This window comes from Camarhynchus parvulus, unplaced genomic scaffold, assembly GCF_901933205.1.
Source record: "Camarhynchus parvulus unplaced genomic scaffold, STF_HiC, whole genome shotgun sequence".
Classification (NCBI taxonomy): Eukaryota; Metazoa; Chordata; class Aves; order Passeriformes; family Thraupidae; genus Camarhynchus; species Camarhynchus parvulus.
In genome coordinates this window covers 161,718-181,955 of record NW_022148248.1, presented here as the reverse complement: position 1 = coordinate 181,955, position 20,238 = coordinate 161,718, and the positions used below count along the sequence as shown (strand labels likewise).

At 59.7% G+C, this 20,238-nt stretch overlaps 3 protein-coding genes across 3 annotated transcripts; all 3 read right to left on the bottom strand.

The window, feature by feature from the left end:
* Positions 1-1,508: 1,508 nt before the first annotated feature.
* LOC115916344 (mucin-5AC-like) lies at positions 1,509-4,802 on the bottom strand. Its single transcript, XM_030970043.1, has 5 exons — positions 4,378-4,802; positions 3,733-3,840; positions 3,133-3,615; positions 1,848-3,031; positions 1,509-1,714 (listed from the first exon to the last, which is right to left on the bottom strand). The coding sequence occupies exons 1-5, from the start codon at positions 4,800-4,802 to the stop codon at positions 1,509-1,511; spliced, it is 2,406 nt and encodes an 801-aa protein (XP_030825903.1).
* Positions 4,803-6,284: 1,482 nt separating this feature from the next.
* Positions 6,285-6,715, bottom strand: LOC115916343 (cell wall protein DAN4-like; the record flags this gene model as incomplete). Its single annotated transcript, XM_030970042.1, is given in 2 exon segments — positions 6,285-6,680; positions 6,683-6,715. Coding segments are annotated over 2 exon segments (429 nt in total), but the record flags the coding sequence as incomplete, so codon positions are not given.
* A 4,371-nt stretch (positions 6,716-11,086) lies between these two features.
* On the bottom strand, positions 11,087-12,796 carry LOC115916342 (mucin-5AC-like; the record flags this gene model as incomplete). Its single annotated transcript, XM_030970041.1, has 1 exon — positions 11,087-12,796. A coding segment is annotated over exon 1 (1,710 nt), but the record flags the coding sequence as incomplete, so codon positions are not given.
* Positions 12,797-20,238: the final 7,442 nt, after the last annotated feature.

Here is a 20,238-nt window from a genome sequence, read left to right as displayed (position 1 = left end):
TGGGGTTGTCATAGGTGGTCACGATTGTGAGGTCACCATGGTGGGCAGACCATGCTGGTGACAGCCATGGCTTTTGGGGGGCACCACCCATTTCTGGGGGCCGTGTCCTTACTCGCACTGCGGCCCCTCCCGTCCCACGGAGCAGCGGCCGTGGACGCAGGGCAGGGGCTCGGCGTGGCGGCTGTCGCAGCGGGTGATGCAGATGACACCAGCGCTGGTCAGGAGCTGCGTGTAGAACCCTCTGAACTCCTCCTGGATGTATCTGTCGCACAGATCTGAGGGTGGAGATGCAGGGCTCAGGTTTTGGGGTTTCCTCAGAGGGGTGAGGGACACCCAAACACCTCGTGGGCTTCACTTACTTCCTTCCAGCGGTTGCACGGTAGAGTTGAGGACAGAGGTGAAGTTGGTGTTGAAGCAGACACCTGGCATGGAGAGAGGAGCTGCTGGTGGGCAACCACCCCCAAGGCCACCCACCCCCAGTGAGGACCTGGTGATGGTGGCGGTGACCACCGGGGTCACTCACAGTCGTCCCCTGTGCAGTTCTCGCTGCAGTTGTAGTTTTGGATGGCGGCAACGAGGTTCTCCGAGATGATGCTCACCATCTCCTCGGCCTTGGAAGTGGCGGGGATCTTCAGGATGACTTCATAGTCCACCACGATGCTGCCCGAGCTGCGAGGAGAAGGGGCAGCGCTTGGTTCTAGACCAAACTGGGACCAGTGTGGGATGTCCAGTATGGAGGGACACCACGGTTACACGGGGCTGGACCGTCCTGGAGGAACTCCACGGACACAATGTGGCTTGGAGGGATGTGGATGCTCCAAGCTTGAAGGGAATCACCTCAAACTGACCCCCATGGGTCCCTTCACCCCAAACCACCCCACCAAAGCTCAGGAGAGGGTCAGGATCCCACCTGGCCACCGGTGGAGGCTCACCTCAGCTTTCTGATCTCCACATGATCGAACCCCTCGATATCTTTATAAAGCTCCTGCATCTGGAAGACAAAGAGAAGCCAGAGGAGATCCAGGCCCCCATCATGGTCCACGTAACCCCCTCAAGGGGCTGTCCCCAGGGTCACCCCTGGCATCGCTGGGTCCTGACCTGCTTCTGGAACGTGGCATTAAACTTCTGGTAAGCCTCTGAAGTTGGATCGGTGAGATTTTCATTAAATTCCTTTTCGATTTTGGTCGTCATCGCCACCGTCGCGTTCATCGTCACTTGGCCAAGCAGAGGAGACCCGTAAGGAAGAGACCCTGGTGTCCCCATCCCACCCCTGGTGAACTTGGTCAGGTGAGCACCTTGGTCCCTCCACGGTGACCCCAAACCCAGGTCAGTCTCACCAAGGTGACCCCATTTCTCGCTTGGTGCCTCTGTGGTGACCCAACCCCATTGCGGGGTCAGTCCCTCCATGGTGGTCCCATTCCCAGGTCACACCCTCACTCCAACCCCCGCCTGACCCCTCGGAGGTGACCTCAGCCCAGGTCCTGGTCTGGTGGCCACCCCATGGAACCTTAGGGCAGTTCCCTACCATCTTTGATCTCCACGATGTCCTTGGCGGTCTCACACCTGTCCCCTTGGAAATTGGGGGGGCACTGGCAGAAGCCGTTGGCCCAGGTGCCCCCGTTTTGGCAGATGAGCTCCTCACAGAAGTCACCTTGGAACCCCTCGGGACACACGCACTTGCCATCTTCCCAGGTGCCACCATTCTGGCACTGACCTGGGAGAGGGAGCCGAGGACACAGGAGATGTGACACGGCCTGGAGAAACCCCAGGAGCCACATGGAGAATGCTGGGAGCAGGACGGGGAGAAGGGACGTGGCTATGGAGGGCCACCAAGGAGGAAGACTCACCTGGACTCGTGGCTGTAGTTGTGGTGGTGGTGGTGGTTGTAGTGGTGGTTGTAGTGGTGGTTGTGGTTGTGGTGGACGTGGTTGATGGGGTTGAGGTGGTGGTTGTGGTGGACGTGGTTGATGGGGTTGAGGTGGTGGAGGTGGTTGAGGTGGTTGATGGAGTTGAGGTGGTGGAGGTGGTTGAAGTGGTTGAGGGCGTTGAGGTGGTGGAGGTGGTGGAGGTGGTTGATGGGGTTGAGGTGGTGGAGGTGGTGGAGGTGGTTGAGGTCGTTGAGGTGGTGGAGGTGGTGGAGGTGGTTGAGGTGGTGGACACGGTTGAGGGGGTTGAAGGTGTTGAGGCAGTGGATGTGGTTGACTCAGTGGGGATGGACAATGTGGTGGAAGAGGTGGTTGACGTGGTGGATTCAGTGGGCCTGGCCGAAGTGGTTGAGGTGGTTGAGGTGGTGATGGACGTGGTGGACTCGGTGGGTGTGGCAGAGGTGGTTGAGGTGGACTCGGTGGGGGTGGACTCGGTGGTGGAGGAGGTGGTGGACGTGGTTGACTCAGTGAGGGTGGCCGAGGTGCTTGAGGTGTGTGTGGTTGATTCGGTGGGACCAGCCAAGGTGGTTGAGCTGGTGGTGGGCGTGGTGGACGCGGTAAGTATGGCAGAGGAGGTGGACGAGGTGGTGGATGTGGTTGATTCGATGGGTGCAGCTGAGGTGGTTGAGGAGGTGGTGGAGGGGGTTGACTCAGTGGGAGTGGCTGAGGTGGTTGAGGTGGAGGTGGACATCGTAGACTCGGTGGGGGTGGACTCTGTGGTGGAGGTGGTTGAGGTGCTGGTGGCGGATGTAGTGGACTCAGTGGGTGCAGATGAGGTGGTGGAGGACGTGGTGGACATGGTTGATTCGGTGGGAGTGGCCAGTGTGGTTGAGGTGCTGGTGGTGGACGTGGTGGACTCGGTGGTGGTGGTGGAGGTGGTGGTGGACGTGGTTGATTCAGTGGGATGGGCCGAGGTAGTCGAGGTTGTTGAGATGCTGGTGGTGGACATGGTTGATTCGGTGGGGGCAGCTGATGTGGTTGAAGAGCTGGTGGTGGACGTGGTGGACTCGGTGGGGGTGGTGGAGGTGGTGAAGGTGGTGGACTCAGTGGTGGACGTGGTTGATTCAGTGGGGGTGGCGGTCGTGGTTGTGGTGGTGATGGACGTGGTTGATTCGAGGGCCCAGCCGAGGTGGTTGAGGTGGTGGTGGACGTGGTTGATTCAGTAGGGGCAGCTGAGGTGGTTGAGGAGGAAGTGGAGATGGTTGATTCGGTGGGGGTGGCCGATGTGGTTGAGGTGGGAGTGGACGTGGTGGACGTGGCTGACACAGTAGGGCCGGCTGAGGTGGTTGAGGTTGAGGTGGACGTGGTGGAGGTGACGGGGATGGCTGAGGTGGATGAGGTGGTTGAGGTGCTGATGGTGGACGTATTGGACTCAGTGGGTGCAGCTGAGGTGGTGGACATGGTGGAGCCGGTGGGGGTGATGGAGGTGGTTGAGGTAGTGATGGACGTGGTCGATTCAGTAGGCGCGACCGAGGTGGTTGAGGTGCTGGTGGACGTGGTCAATTCTATGGGAGCGGCTGATGTGGTTGAAGAGCTGGTGGTGGACATGGTGGACTCGGTGGGGGTGGTGGAGGTGGTGGTGGGAGTGGTTGATTCAGTGGGACCGGCCGAGGTGGTTGAGGAGGTTGAGGTGCTGGTGGAGGTGGTGGACTCGGTGGGGACGGCTGAGGTGGATGAAGTGGTTGAGGTGCTGGTGGTGGAGGTGGTTGATTCGGTAGGCGCAGCTGAGGTGGTGGAGGAGGTGGGGGCGGCTGACGTGGTTGAAGATCTGGTGGTGGACACGGTGGACTCAGTGGGTGCACCTGACGTGGTGGAGGTGGTGGACCCGGTGGTGGATGTGGTTGATTCAGTGGGCACGGTCGAGGTGGTTGAGGTGGTGGTGGAGCCGGTGGGGGTGATGGAGGTGGTTGAGGTGCTGGTGGATGTGGTTGATTCAATGGGAGCGGCTGATGTGGTTGAAGAGCTGGTGGTGGACATGGTGGACTCGGTGGGGGTGGTGGAGGTGGTGGTGGGCGTGGTTGATTCAGTGGGAACGGCCGAGGTGGTTGAGGAGGTTGAGGTGCTGGTGGTGGACATGGTTGATTCGGTGGAAGCAGCTGATGTGGTTGAAGCGCTGATGATGGACGTGGTTGACTCGGTGGGGGTGGACGAGGTGGTTGAGGAGGTGGTGGTGGAGATGGTTGATTCAGTGGGCACAGAGGAGGTGGTTGAGGTTGAGGTGGACACCACGGACGCAGTGGGGGTGGACTCTGTGGTGGAGGTGGTTGAGGTGGAGGTGGACATGGTGGACTCAGTCGGGGCAGCCGAGGTGGATGAGATGGTTGAGGCGCTGATGGTGGAGGTGGTGGACTCAGTCGGGGCAGCTGAGGTGGTGGAGGTGGTGGACCCCGTGGGGGTGATGGAGGTGGTTGAGGTGATGGTGGATGTGGTTGATTCAATGGGAGCGGCTGACGTGGTTGAAGAACTGGTGGTGGATGTGGTGGACTCGGTGGGGGTGGCGGAGGTGGCAGAGGTGGTGGTGGAGGAGGTGGTGGAGGTGGTTGATTCAGTGGGCACAGACGAGGTGGTTGAGGTGGTTGAAGTTGAGGTGGACATCGTGGACTCGGTGTGGGTGGACTCCGTGGTGGAGGTGGTTGAGGTGGAGGTGGACGTGGTGGACTCAGTGGGGGCAGTCAAGGTGGTTGAGGTGCTGGTGGTGGAAGTGGTGGACTCGGTGGGGGCAGTGGAGGAGGATGAGATGGTTGAGGCGCTTGTGGTGGATGTGGTTGACTGAGTGGGCCCGGCAGAAGTGGTGGAGGTTGGGGTTGGGGTGGACGTGGTGGAATCGGTGGGGATGGCAGAGGTGGATGAGGTGGTTGAGGTGCTGGTGGTGGACATGGTGGACTCAGTGGGTGCAGCTGAAGTGGTGGATGAGGTGGACCCGGCGGTGGACGTGGTTGATTCAGTGGAGGTGGCGGTCGTGGTTGTGGTGGTGATGGACGTGGTTGATTCAGAGGGCCCAGCCGAGGTGGTTGAGGTGGTGGTGGGCGTGGTTGATTCAGTAGGGGCAGCTGAGGTGGTTGAGGAGGAAGTGGAGATGGTTGATTCGGTGGGGGTGGCCGATGTGGTTGAGGTGGGAGTGGACGTGGTGGACGTGGCTGACACAGTAGGCCTGGCTGAGGTGGTTGAGGTTGAGGTGGACGTGGTGGAGGTGACGGGGATGGCTGAGGTGGATGAGGTGGTTGAGGTTGAGGTGGACGTATTGGACTCAGTGGGTGCAGCTGAGGTGGTGGACATGGTGGACCCGGTGAGGGTGATGGAGGTGGTTGAGGTAGTGATGGACACGGTCGATTCAGTAGGCGCAACCGAGGTGGTTGAGGTGCTGGTGGATGTGGTTGATTCAATGGGAGCGGCTGATGTGGTTGAAGAGCTGGTGGTGGACATGGTGGACTCGGTGGGGGTGGTGGAGGTGGTGGTGGGAGTGGTTGATTCAGTGGGAACGGCCGAGGTAGTTGAGGTGGTTGAGGTGCTGGTGGTGGACATGGTTGATTCGGTGGAAGCAGCTGATGTGGTTGAAGCGCTGATGATGGACGTGGTTGACTCGGTGGGGGTGGACGAGGTGGTTGAGGAGGTGGTGGTGGAGATGGTTGATTCAGTGGGCACAGAGGAGGTGGTTGAGGTTGAGGTGGACACCACGGACTCAGTGGGGGTGGACCCTGTGGTGGAGGTGGTTGAGGTGGAGGTGGACATGGTGGACTCAGTCGGGGCAGCCGAGGTGGATGAGATGGTTGAGGCGCTGATGGTGGAGGTGGTGGACTCAGTCGGGGCAGCTGAGGTGGTGGAGGTGGTGGACCCCGTGGGGGTGATGGAGGTGGTTGAGGTGATGGTGGATGTGGTTGATTCAATGGGAGCGGCTGACGTGGTTGAAGAGCTGGTGGTGGATGTGGTGGACTCGGTGGGGGTGGCGGAGGTGGCAGAGGTGGTGGTGGAGGAGGTGGTGGAGGTGGTTGATTCAGTGGGCACAGACGAGGTGGTTGAGGTGGTTGAAGTTGAGGTGGACATCGTGGACTCGGTGTGGGTGGACTCCGTGGTGGAGGTGGTTGAGGTGGAGGTGGACGTGGTGGACTCAGTGGGGGCAGTCAAGGTGGTTGAGGTGCTGGTGGTGGAAGTGGTGGACTCGGTGGGGGCAGTGGAGGAGGATGAGATGGTTGAGGCGCTTGTGGTGGATGTGGTTGACTGAGTGGGCCCGGCAGAAGTGGTGGAGGTTGGGGTTGGGGTGGACGTGGTGGAATCGGTGGGGATGGCAGAGGTGGATGAGGTGGTTGAGGTGCTGGTGGTGGACATGGTGGACTCAGTGGGTGCAGCTGAAGTGGTGGATGAGGTGGACCCGGCGGTGGACGTGGTTGATTCAGTGGGGGTGGCGGTTGTGGTTGTGGTGGTGATGGACGTGGTTGACGCAGTGGGCCCAGCTGAGGTGGTTGAGGTTGAGGTGGAGGTGGTGGACTCGGTGGGGATGGCTGAGGTGGATGAGGTGGTGGAGGAGGTGGTGGAGATGGTTGATTCGGTGGGGGTGGCCGATGTGGTTGAGGTGGTGATAGAGGTGGTGGGCGTGGTGGACTCAGTGGGCCCGGCTGAGGTGGTTGAGGTGGTGATGGACGTGGTCGATTCGGTAGGTAGGACCAAGGTGGTTGAGGTGCTGGTGGACATGGTTGATTCGGTGGGGGCAGCTGATGTGGTTGAAGAGCTGGTGGTGGACGTGGTGGACTCGGTGGGGGTGGTGGAGGTGGTGAAGGTGGTGGACTCAGTGGTGGACGTGGTTGATTCAGTGGGGGTGGCGGTCGTGGTTGTGGTGGTGATGGACGTGGTTGATTCGGAGGGCCCAGCCGAGGTGGTTGAGGTGGTGGTGGACGTGGTTGATTCAGTAGGGGCAGGTGAGGTGGTTGAGGAGGAAGTGGAGATGGTTGATTCGGTGGGGGTGGCCGATGTGGTTGAGGTGGGAGTGGACGTGGTGGATGTGGCTGACACAGTAGGGCCGGCTGAGGTGGTTGAGGTTGAGGTGGACGTGGTGGAGGTGACGGGGATGGCTGAGGTGGATGAGGTGGTTGAGGTGCTGATGGTGGACGTATTGGACTCAGTGGGTGCAGCTGAGGTGGTGGACATGGTGGACCCGGTGGGGGTGATGGAGGTGGTTGAGGTGGTGATGGACGCGGTCGATTCGGTAGGCGCGACCGAGGTGGTTGAGGTGCTGGTGGACGTGGTTGATTCAGTGGGAGCGGCTGATGTGGTTGAGGTGGTTGAGGAGGTGGTGGAGGTGGTGGACTCGGTGGGGACGGCTGAGGTGGATGAAGTGGTTGAGGTGCTGGTGGTGGACGTGGTTGATTGTGTAGGCGCAGCTGAGCTGGTGGAGGAGGTGGAGGTGGTTGAGGTGCTGGTTGTGGATGTGGTTGATTCCGTGGGCACATACGAGGTGGTTGAGGAGGTGGTGGACATGGTTGATTCAGTGGGGGCAGCTGATGTGGTTGAAGCACTGATGATGGATGTGGTTGACTCGGTGGGAGTGAACGAGGTGGTGGAGATGGTGGTGGAGGTGGTTGATTCAGTGGGCACAGACGAGGTGGTTGAGGTGGTTGAAGTTGAGGTGGACATTGTGGACTCCGTGGGAGGGGACTCTGTGGTGGAGGTGGTTGAGATGGAGGTGGACGTGGTGGACTCGGTCGAGGTAGCCGAGGTGGTTGAGGTGCTTGAGGTGGAGGTGGTGGACTTGGTGGGGGCAGTGGAGGAGGATGAGGTAGTTGATGCGCTGGTGGTGGGCGTGGTAGACTCAGTGGGACCAGCAGAGGTGGTTGAGGTTGAGGTGGACGTGTTGGACTCGATAGGGATGGCTGAGGTGGATGAGGTGGTTGAGGTGGTGGTGGTGGATGTGGTTGATTCAGTGGGCACAGACAAGGTGATTGAGGTGCTGGTGGCGGACATGGTGGACTCGGTGAGGGTGGTGGAGGTGGTGGAGGTGGTTGATTCAGTGGGCCCGGTCGAGGTGGTTGAGGTGGTTGAGGTGGAGGTGGTGGACTCAGCTGGGGCAGTGGAGGAGGACGAGGTGGTTGAAGTGCTGGTGATGGACGTGGTTGACTCAATGGGCCCGGCAGAGGTGGTTGGGGTTGAGGTGGACATGGTGGACTTCGGTGGGGGTGATGGAGGTGGTTGATGTGGTGATGGACGTGGTTGATTCGGTAGGCGCGACTGAGGTGGCTGAGGTGCTGGTGGACGTGGTCGATTCAATGGGAGCGGCTGACGTGGTTGAAGAGCTGGTGGTGGACATGGTGGACTCGGTAGGGGTGGTGGAGGTGGTGGGCGTGGTTGATTCAGTGTGACCGGCCAAGGTGGTTGAGGTTGTTGAGGAGGTGGTGTAGGTGGTAGCCTCGGTGGGGACGGCTGAGGTGGATGAAGTGGTTGAGGTGCTGGTGGTGGAGGTGGTTGATCCGGTAGATGTAGCTGAGGTGGTGGAGGAGGTGGAGGTGGTGGAGGAGACGGAGGTGATTGAGGTGCTTGTGGTGGACTCAGTGGGTGCAGCTGAGGTGGTGGAGGTGCTGGTGGTGGACATGGTTGATTGGGTAGGCGCGGCTGAGGTGGTGGAGGTGGTGGAGGTGGTGGAGGAGGTGGGGGCACCTGACGTGGTTGAAGAGCTGGTGGTGGACATGGTGGAATCAGTCGGTGCAGCTGAGGTGGTGGAGGTGGTGGACCCAGTGGTGGACGCGGTTGATTCCGTGGGCAAGGTCGAGGTGGTTGAGGTGGAGGTGGACTCAGCGGGGGGGGCCGAGGTGGTTGAGGTGGTTGAGGTGGTTGAGGTGGTGGTGGACTCGATGGGGTTGGTTGAGGTGGTTGAGGTGGTGATGGACGTGGTTGATTCGGTAGGCGCGACTGAGGTGGTTGAGGTGGTGGTGGTGGACATGGTGGACTCGGTGGTGGTGGTGGAGGTGGTGGTGGGCGTGGTTGATTCAGTGGGACCGGCCGAGGGGGTTGAGGTGGTTGAGGAGGTGGTGGAGGTGGTGGACTCAGTGGGGGAAGCAGAGGTGGATGAAGTGGTGGAGGTGCTGGTGGTGGACATGGTTGATTCGGCCGGCGCAGCTGAGGTGGTGGAGGTGGTGGAGGAGGTGGGGGCGCCTGACGTGGTTGAAGAGCTGGTGGTGGACATGGTGGACTCAGTGGGTGCCTCTGAGGTGGTGGAAGTGATGGACCCGGTGGTGGACGTGGTTGATTCCGTGGGCACAGTTGAGGTGGTTGAGGTGGAGGTGGACTCAGTGGGGGTGGTTGAGGTGGTTGAGGTGGTGATGGACGTGGTTGATTCGGTAGGCGCGACTGAGGTGGTTGAGATTCCGGCGGTGGATGTGGCTGACTCGGTGAGGGTGGTGGAGGTGGTTGATTCAGTGGGCACAGTCGAGGTGGTTGAGGTGGTTGAGGTGGAGGTGGTGGACTCGGTGGGGGCAGTGGAGATGGATGAGATGGTTGAAGTGCTGGTGGTGGACGTGGTTGACTCAGTGGGGCCGCCTGAGGTGGTTGAGGTTGAGGTGGACATCGTGGACTCGGTGGGGGTGGCCGAGGTGGTGGAGGCGATGGACCTGGTGGTGGACGTGGTTGATTCCGTGGGCACGACTGAGGTGGTTGAGGTGCTGGTGGACGTGGTCGATTCAGTGGGAGCGGCTGATGTGGTTGAAGAGCTGGTGGTGGACATGGTGGACTCGGTGGGGGTGGTGGAGGTGGTGGTGGGCGTGGTTGATTCAGTGGGACCGGCCGAGGTGGTTGAGGTGGTTGAGGAGGTGGTGGAGGTGGTGGACTTGGTGGGGACGGCTGAGGTGGATGAAGTGGTTGAGGTGCTGGTGGTGGACGTGGTTGATTGAGTAGGCGCAGCTGAGCTGGTGGAGGAGGTGGGGGTGGCTGACGTGGTTGAAGATCTGGTGGTGGAGGTGGTGGACTCGGTGGGGGCAGCTGAGGTGGTGGAGGTGGTGGACCCAGTGGTGGACATGGTTGATTCCGTGGGCACGGTAGAGGTGGTTGAGGCAGAGGTGGGCGTGGTTGATTCAGTGGGACCGGCCGATGTGGTTGAGGTTGTTGAGGAGGTGGTGGACATGGCGGACTCAGTGGGGGTAGCCAATGGGGTTGAGGTGCTTGAGGTGGAGGTGGCAGACTCAGTGGGGGAAGCTGAGGTGGTGGAGGTGGTGGTCCTGGTGGTGGACGTAGTTGATTCAGTGGGCACGGTCAAGGTGGTTGAGGTGGAGGTGGACTCAGTGGGGGTGGGCGAGGTGGTTGAGGGGGTTGAGGTGGTGATGGACGTGGTGAATTCGGTAGGCGCAATGGAGGTGGCTGAGGTGCTGGTGGACGTGGTCGATTCAATGGGAGCGCGCTGATGTGGTTGAAGAGCTGGTGGTGGACATGGTGGACTCGGTGGGGGTGGTGGAGGTGGTGGTGGGCGTGGTTGATTCAGTGGGAACGGCCGAGGTGGTTGAGGTGGTTGAGGTGATGGTGGAGGTGGTGGACTCGGTGGGGACGGCTGAGGTGGACGAAGTGGTTGAGGTGCTGGTGGTGGAGGTGGTTGATTCAGTGGGCACAGATGAGGTGGTTGAGGTGGTTGGAGTTGAGGTGGACATCATGGACTCAGTGGGGGCGGACTCCATGGTGGAGGTGGTTGAGGTGGAGGTGGACGTGGTGGACTCAGTGGGGGCAGCCGAGGTGGTTGAGGTGCTTGAGGTGGAGGTGGTGGACTCGGCTGGGGCAGTGGAGGAGGACGAGGTGGTTGAAGTGCTGGTGATGGACGTGGTGGACTCAGTGGGTGCAGCTGAGGTGGTGGACGTGGTCGACCCGGCGGTGGACGTAGTTGATTCATGGGGAGTGGCGGTCGTGGTTGTGGTGGTGATGGAGGTGGTTGATTCGGAGGGCACAGCCGAAGTGGTTGAGGTTGAGGTTGAGGTGGACGTGGTGGACTCGGTGGGGATGGCTGAGGTGGATGAGGTGGTTGAGGTGGAAGTGGAGATGGTTGAATCGGTGGTGGGGGCCAATGCGGTTGAGGTGGTGATGGATGTGGTGGACGCGGTGGACTCATTGGGCCTGGCTGAGGTGGTTGAGGTTGAGGTGGACGTGGTTGACTCAGTGGGTGCACCTGAGGTGGTGGAGGTGGTGGACCCGGTGGGGGTGATGGAGGTGGTTGAGGTGGTGATGGACGTGGTCAATTCGGAATGCGCGACTGAGGTGGTTGAGGTGGTGATGGACGTGGTTGATTCGGAGGGCCCAGCCGAGGTGGTTGAGGTGGTGGTGGACGTGGTTGATTCAGTAGGGGCAGGTGAGGTGGTTGAGGAGGAAGTGGAGATGGTTGAATCGGTGGTGGGGGCCAATGTGGTTGAGGTGGTGATGGATGTGGTGGACGCGGTGGACTCATTGGGCCTGGCTGAGGTGGTTGAGGTTGAGGTGGACGTGGTTGACTCAGTGGGTGGAGCTGAGGTGGTGGAGGTGGTGGGGGTGATCGAGGTGGTTGAGGTGGTGATGGACGTGGTCAATCCGGAAGGCGCAATGGAGGTGGTTGAGGTGATGGTGGACGTGGTTGATTCAATGGGAGCGGCTGACGTGGTTGAGGTGATGGTGGACATGGTGGACTCGGTGGGGGTGGTGGAGGAGGAGGTGGGCATGGTTGATTCAGTGGGACTGGATGACGTGGTTGAGGTGGTTGAGGAGGTGGTGGAGGTGGTGGACTCGGTGGGGACGGCTGAGGTGGATGAAGTGGTTGAGGTGCTGGTGGTGGAGGTGGTTGATCCGGTAGATGTAGCTGAGGTGGTGGAGGAGGTGGAGGTGGTGGAGGAGACGGAGGTGATTGAGGTGCTTGTGGTGGACTCAGTGGGTGCAGCTGAGGTGGTGGAGGTGCTGGTGGTGGACATGGTTGATTGGGTAGGCGCGGCTGAGGTGGTGGAGGTGGTGGAGGAGGTGGGGGCACCTGACGTGGTTGAAGAGCTGGTGGTGGACATGGTGGAATCAGTCGGTGCAGCTGAGGTGGTGGAGGTGGTGGACCCAGTGGTGGACGCGGTTGATTCCGTGGGCAAGGTCGAGGTGGTTGAGGTGGAGGCGGACTCAGCGGGGGTGGCCGAGGTGGTTGAGGTGGTTGAGGTGGTGGTGGACTCGATGGGGTTGGTTGAGGTGGTTGAGGTGGTGATGGACGTGGTTGATTCGGTAGGCACGACTGAGGTGGTTGAGGTGGTGGTGGTGGACATGGTGGACTCGGTGGTGGTGGTGGAGGTGGTTGAGGTGGTGGTGGGCGTGGTTGATTCGGTGGGAGCGGCCGATGTGGTTGAGGTTCTGGTGGTGGATGTGGCTGACTCGGTGAGGGTGGTGGAGGTGGTGGAGGTGGTTGATTCAGTGGGCCTGGTCAAGGTGGTTGAGGTGGTTGAGGTGGAGGTGGTGGACTCGGTGGGGGCAGTGGAGGAGGACGAGGTGGTTGAAGTGCTGGTGGTGGACGTGGTTGACTCAGTGGGGCCGCCTGAGATGGTTGAGGTTGAGGTGGACGTAGTGGGCTCAGTGGGTGCAGCTGAGGTGGTGGAGGTGGTGGAGCCGGTGGGGGTGATGGAGGTGGTTGAGGTGGTGATGGACGTGGTCAATTCGGTAGGCGCAACTGAGGTGGTTGAGGTGCTGGTGGATGTGGTCGATTCAGTGGGAGTGGCTGACGTGGTTGAGGTGATGGTGGACATGGTGGACTCGGTGGGGGTGGTGGAGGAGGAGGTGGGCGTGGTTGATCCATTGGGACCAGACAATGTGGTTGAGGTGGTTGAGGACGTGGTGGAGGTGGTGGACTCAATGGGGGTGCTGAATGTGGTTAAGGTGGTGATGATGGTGGTGGAGGTGGTTGATTCAGTGGGCATGGCTGAGGTGGTTGAGGTGATGGTGGACGTGGTTGATTCGGTGGGTGTGGAGGACATGGTTGAGGTCAGGATGGACGTGGTGGAGGAGGGTATGGAGGAGGTGGTGGAGGAGGTCAGGGTGGAGGTGATGGGAGTGGTTGACTCAATGAGGGCGGCCGACGTGGTTGATGAGCTGATGGTGGACGTGATGGACTCGGTGGGGGTGGTTGAGGTTGAGGTGGACGTGGTTGATCCGGTGGGACTGGCTGATGTGGTTGAGGTGGCTGAGGAGGTGGTGGACGTGGTTAATTCAGTAGGCCAAACTGACGTGGTTGAGGTGCTGGTGGTGGTGGTGGAAGTGGTTGATTTGGTGGTGGTGGTTGAGATGGTAGTGGCGGTGTTGGAGGACATGGTTTCATCATTTTTGTCATCCGAGTTGGTTGTGGTGTTGGTGGTCACATTGGAGCTGGTGATGGCGCTGGAGTCCACGGTTTTCTTCCCTGCTGGAGCAGCGGTGGCCGTGTCATCCCAGGACAGACACGGCCACGCCCTTGAAGATGGCTGTCCCACCATCTCCTCCATGTGAAGGACCTGCTCAGTCCGACCTCGCCAACATCTCCCAAACCCCCATGGGCCACCAGAACCTGCAGAGCCCCAAGGACACACGGACCCCACCCCAGAGACACCTGGACCCCCTCAAGGACCCCCACCCACAACGCACCAACCATTCCCAAAGCCCCACCCTTGGTTCCCCAAAAATGCCCCAAAGATTCCCAAGAATCCCAGTTGGATCCCAAAACCCCAAAGATCCATTGACCCCCCTCAAACACCTCTAAAACCCCCCAAAAATTCATTGACACCCCCCCCCAAAGACCCCTGGACCTCCAAAGACCCCCCCATCCACAATATCCCCCCAAAGACCCACCCTTGATTCTCCAAAGACGCTCCCAAGACCTCAACCGGCTCCTGAACCCACCAGTTGGGTTCCAAAGACCCCTGGGCTCCCCCAAAGACCCCTGGACCCCCCAAAAATCCATTGATCCCTCCCCTAAAGACCCCTGAACCCCCAAAAGACTCCTGGACCCCCCCAAAGACTCCTGAGCCTCCAAAGACCCCAGACTCAAAGAGGTTCCGGTGCCACCACGAGGTGGGGAGGGGTCCCAGTGCCACCATGGGGTGTGGGACATGTCCCAGTGCCACCAGGGGTGGGGAGGGGTCCCAGTGCCACCACAGGATGGGGAGGGGTCCCGGTGCCACCATGGGGTGTGGAACATGTCCCAGTGTCACCATGGGGTCAGGAGAGGTCCCAGTGCCACCATGGGTGTAGAACATGTCCCAGTGTCACCAGGGGTGGGGAGGGATCCCGGTGCCACCATGGAGTGTGGAACATGTCCCAGTGTCACCAGGGGTGGGGGACATGTCCCAGTGCCACCATGGGGTCAGGAGAGGTCCCAGTGCCACCATGGGTGTAGAACATGTCCCAGTGCCACCAGGGGTGGGGAGGGGTCCCGGTGCCACCATGGGGTGGTGGACATGTCCCAGTGTCACCACAGGGTCAGGAGAGATCCCGGTGCCACCAGGGGAGGGGAGGGGTCCCGGTGCCACCATGTCCCACCTGTGAAGACCAGCAGGACGCAGATGCAGAGCGTGGCCGGGTGGTCCCAGAGCCGCCCCATGTCCCCCCAAACTCCCGAGTTGGGGACAGAGAGGGGACGCGAGGATCCGTCCCCAGCGGCGGGCGCGGCAGGACTGGGGACACAGGGGACACCGGGAGGGGACCTTTGGTCACAATAAAAGGAGGGGGAGAAACGAAAGCGACTCTGCAGGTGCTGCCAGGAATGTGCCAGGCAGGTGCCACCGCCCTGTTCCCGGCACGTGTCACCGCGAAGGGACAGCCAGGGGGTGGCCTTGAGGGCATCGCGGTGGCACTCCCGGGAGGTTCAGGAGGTTCCTCGTGGTGTCACCGCCGCGGGGAAGGTCCAGGCGTGGCCAAGGTGGGGAAGGTCCAGGTGTGGCCAAGGTCGTGCTTTGATCCCGTGAGGACGTGGGGTGTGGGAGAGGGGACAAGGGACAGGGGATGGGGAGGTGGCACATGGGATGGGCGTGGGGGACAGGGGACAAGGGACATGGGACGTGGGATGGGGACATGGGCTGGGGAGGTGGGACATGGTGGGGGAGTGCGGGACAGGGACACGGGACAAGGACATGGTGGGACATGGGCTGGGGATGTGGGGCAGGGGGTCAGGATGAGGGACAGGGGACAAGGGACATGGGACACGGGATGGGGACATGGGATGGGGGACAAGGGACATGGGATGGGGAGGTGGGACATGGTGGGAGAGTGTGGGACAGGGACACAGGACAAGGACATGGTGGGACATGGGCTGGGGGACAAGGGACATGGGGTGGGGAGGTGGGACAGGGGACACGGGATAGGGGACAAGGGACAAGGACATGGTGGGACACGGGATGGGGACATAGGGCAGGGGGTCAGGATGAGGGACAGGGGACAAGGGACACGGGATGGGGACAAGGGACATGGGGTGGGAAGGTGGGACAGGGGACACGGGATGGGGATGTGGGGCATGGGGTCAGGATGAGGGACAGGGGACAAGGGACAGGGGACACGGGATGGGGACAAGGGACAAGGACATGGTGGGACACGGGATTTGGGACATTTGGGGGGACACGGGATTGGGGACAAGAGACACAGGATTTGGGACATGAAGGGGACACGGGATTGGGGACAAGGGACAGGGGACACGGGATTTGGGACATGGAACATGGATAGGGACACGGGATTTGGGACATTTGTGGGGACACGGGATTTGGGACATGGAGGGGACACGGGACACCCCTGTGGGGTGGCAGCGCTGGGGATGGGGACAGATCTGGGCTCTGCTGGAGGTTTTGGGGTGAATCCCTTGATTTTTGGGGTGCAGGGAGGCTTTGAGTAGATCCACGTGGATTTTGGGGTGAATCCATGGAGGTTTGGGGGTGAATCTCCCCTGATCTGGATCTCAGAGAGGTTTTGGGGTGAATCCCTTTGTTTTTGGGGTGCAGGGAGGATTTGAGGTGAATCCACGTGGATTTTGGGGTGAATTCACGTGGTTTTTGGGGTGGAGCTGTTCAGTTTTGGGGTCAATCCCAGCCGGTTTGAGGTCGTGGAAGTTTTTGGGGTGAATCCCTTCATTTTTGGGGTGCAATGAGGATTTGGGTTAAACCCACGTGGCTTTTGGGGTGAATCCACGTGGTTTTGGGGTGAACCCATACATTTTTGGGGTGAATCTTTTCCGATTTGGATCTGTGGAAATTTTTGGGGTGAATCCCTTCATTTTTGGGGTGCAATGAGGATTTGGGTTAAACCCACGTGGTTTTGGGTGAATCCACGTGGGTTTTGGGGTAAATCTCCGCAGTTTTGGGGTCAATCCACATGAATTTGGGTCCGTGAAAGTTTTTGGGATGAATCCCTCCAGCTTTGGGGTCGCAGCGAGGTTTTTAGGATGGATTCGGGGCCCGGTGGCCGTTTTTGGGGTGAATCACGAGGAATTTGGGATGAGCTGGATGTGACGCCCCCCCCTCCCAGGGGACCCCGCAGGAAGGAGCCGAGACCCGACTGAGTCACCCCAAAATGAGTCAGCCCCGGGGGGGGGTCCTGGGTGGGGTTTGGGGAGTCCCAGGGGGATTTTGGGGTCCCCAGATGGGATTTTAGGGTCCCAGAGGGGATTTGGGGAGTCCCATGGGGGATTTTGGGGTCCCCAGATGGGATTTTAGGGTCCCAGAGGGGATTTTGGGGTCCCAGGGGGGATTTTGGGGTCCCCAGATGGGATTTTAGGGTCCCTGAGGGAATTTGGGGAGTCCCACGGGGGATTTTGGGGTCCCCAGATGGGATTTTAGGGTCCCTGAGGGGATTTGGGGAGTCCCACGGGGGATTTTGGGGTCCCCAGATGGGATTTTAGGGTCCCAGAGGGAATTTGGGGAGTCCCAGGGGGGATTTTGGGGTCCCCAGATGGGATTTTAGGGTCCCAGAGGGGATTTTGGGGTCCCAGGGGGGATTTTGGGGTCCCCAGATGGGATTTTAGGGTCCCTGAGGGAATTTGGGGACTCCCAGGGGGGATTTTGGGGTCCCGGGGGGATTTTAGGGTCCCTGAGGGAATTTGGGGAGTCCCAGGGGGGATTTTGGGGTCCCGGGGGGATTTTGGGGTCCCAGGGGGATTTTGGGGCCCCGGGAGGGATTTTGGGGTCCCAGAGGGGATTTTGGGGTCCCAGGGGGATTTTTTGGGGTCCCCAGGGGGATTTTGGGGTCTTGGGTGTTGTTTTGGGGGGATCTCAGAAGGAATTTGGGGAGTCCTAGGGGGAATTTTTGGGGTCCTTGTGTGGGGTTTGGGGGATCCCGGAGGGGATTTTGGGGTCCCCAGAGGGGATTTTGGGGTCCCGGAGAGGATTTTTGGGTCCCTGGTGGGGTTTGGGAGGTCCCAGAAGGAATTTTGGGAGTCCTGGGTGGGATATTGGGGTTCCGGAGGGGATTTTTGGGGTCCTGGGGGTTTTGGGGGAGATTTAGGGCCAATTCTGGGATTTTTGGGGGTTTTGGGGGAGATTTTGGGGCTGTTTCTGGGGTTTTGGGGTTTTTTTTAGGGTTTCTGGGAATATTTTGGGGCAGTTCTGGGGTTTTTGGAGGTTTTTTGAGGTTTTTAGGGCAGGTTCTGGGGCTTTTTGGGGTTTTGGGGGGTTTGGGGAGATTTTGGGGCCGTTCTGGGTTTTTTTGGGGTTTTGGGGGGAGATTTTTTGGGGCAGTTCTGGGATTTTTGGGGGGAGATTTTTGGGGATGGTCCATGGATTTTTTGGGGAGTTTTGGGGAGATTTTGGGGCGCTTTCTGTAGGTTTGCTTTTTGGTTTTTTGGGGGGATTTTTGGTTTTTGGGGATTTTTGGTTTTTGGGGGGATTTTCGGGGGGAGAATTGGGGGATTTTTTTGTTGTTGTTTTTTTGAGTTTTTTGGGATTTTTTGGGGGGGAAATCCCCATGTCCCCCAGTGTGTCCCCCCCTTTGTCACACGCGTGGCTGAACGTGACCAGACGCGTCCCCCACCCCCACGATGAATAATTCTCCTATTTTGGGTGGAAAAACGGCGATTTTGGGTTCCTGAGGAAATTCCTCTCCTTTGACTCCTCTCCCGCGCCCCCACAATGGGACGAGTTTGGCCAAGTTTGGGCAAAAAAAAGGCGCCGGAGGTAAAAAAAAAAAAAAAAGGGAAAAAAAGGAATAAAAGAGGAAAAAAAGGAAAATAAAAAGCAAAAAAAAAAAAAGGGGGGGAGGGAATGGGGAAAATAAAAGGAAAAAAGGACGAAAATGGGGGGAAATGGAGAAAGGAGAAAAATGGAAAAATAAGAAGGAATAAAAAGGGGAAAATAGGAAAAATAAGAAGGAATAAAAAGGGGAAAATAGGAAAAATTAAAAGGAATAAAAAGGGAAAAAAGGAAAATAAAAAGCGAAAAAAAAGGGGGAGAAAGGAGAAAAAAAGGGGGAAAAATTGGGAAAAAAGGGGAAAATGGAAAAATGAAAAGGGATAAAAGGGGAAAAAGGGGGAAAAAAAGGAAAAAAATTGGGATTTTTTTTTTTCTCAGTGGGGTCTGGGGGAGATTTATGGGGTCTGCAGGGCGTTTTGGGGTCTATAGGGGTCTATAGGGGATCTATGGGGTCTGTAGGGGATCTGTGGGGTCTATGGGGTCTATAGGGGATCTATGGGGTCTGCAGTGTTTGTGGGGCACTGCCGGATGACTATGGGGTCTATGGGGTTCTATAGGGGATCTGTGGGGTCTATAGGGGATCTATAGGGCTAACGGGTCTGTGGGGTCTATGGGGTCTATAGGGGATCTATAGGGTCTATAGGGGGTCTGTGGGGTCTATGGGGTCTATAGGGGATCTGTGGGGTCTATAGGGATCTGGGGTCTATAGGGGATCTGTGGGGTCTATGGGGGATCTGTGGGGTCTATGGGGTCTATAGGGGATCTGTGGGGTCTGTAGGGGATCTGTGGGGTCTATGGGGCCTATAGGGGATCTGTGGGGTCTGTAGGGGATCTGTGGGGTCTATGGGGTCTATAGGGGATCTATGGGGTCTATGGGGTCTATAGGGGATCTGTGGGGTCTATAGGGGATCTGTGGGGTCTATGGGGTCTATAGGGGATCTGTGGGGTCTATAGGGGATCTGTGGGGTCTATGGGGTCTATAGGGGATCTGTGGGGTGTTATGGGGTCTGCAGGGTCTATAGGGGTCACCGCGGGGTGTTTATGGGGTCTGTGGGTGGCATCCGGGAGGTCACCGAGGGGACACGGGGGGTCACGGGGGTCACCGAGGGGTCATGGGAGGGGACACGGGACGCGGGCGGTGACGTCACGGGGGGACCCCAGGGGAAATCCCCCGCCCCGCCCTTTAAAGGCGCCGGCGGAGGCGGCTCCAGAGACGGGACCGGGACCGGGACCGGGACAAACGGAACGGGAACGGAGCCGGGACACCGGGAACGGGACACCGGGATCGGGACACCGGGAACGGGACACCGGGAACGGGACTGGGAACGGGACAAACGGAACGGGACACCGGGATCGGGACACCGGGATCGGGACACCGGGAACGGGACCAGGACAACCAGAACGGGACACCGGGAACGGGACACCGGGATCGGGACACCGGGAACGGGACCAGGACAACCAGAACGGGACACCGGGATCGGGACTGGGAACGGGACAAACAACGGGACACCGGGATCGGGACACCGGGATCGGGACACCGGGAACGGGACCAGGACAACCAGAACGGGACCAGGACATCGGCAGTGAGACCGGGACCGGGAACGGGACAACCGAAACGGGAACGGAACCGGGATCAGAACCGGGACATCAGGAACGGGACGGGGACATCAGGACCGGAATTGAAACACCGGGACTGGGAACAGGACCGGGACATCGGGAGTGAGACCGGGACCGGGACATCAAGAACGGGATCAGAACCCGGACATCAGGACCGGGACTGGGATCGGGACCGGGATTAAAACACCGGGACCGGTACCGGGATACTGGGACCAGAACCGGAGCTGATTCTGGGACAGCAGAACCGGGACCGAGACCAGAGAGAGGTGAGGGGACAACGGGACTGGGAATGGGATTGGGAATGGGACTGGGATGACACCGGGACTGGGTTTAGGGTCGGGATTGGGACTGGGACTGGGACCAGGACTGGGTTTAGGATCGGGATTAGCACTGGGGTGCTACCCCACGTGTCACCCCAGCATCCCCAATGCCCTCAGTGTCCCCAATGTCCCCATTGTCCCCAGTGTCCCCAGTAACCCCCATGTCCCTCCAGCATGCAGGTGACCCAAGTGACCCAGGTGGCCCTGGTGGCCCTGGTGGCCCTGGCGGGCTCCGAGCCACCGGACCCAGCCGGGGTGGCCCAGCTGGTGACAGATTTTGGG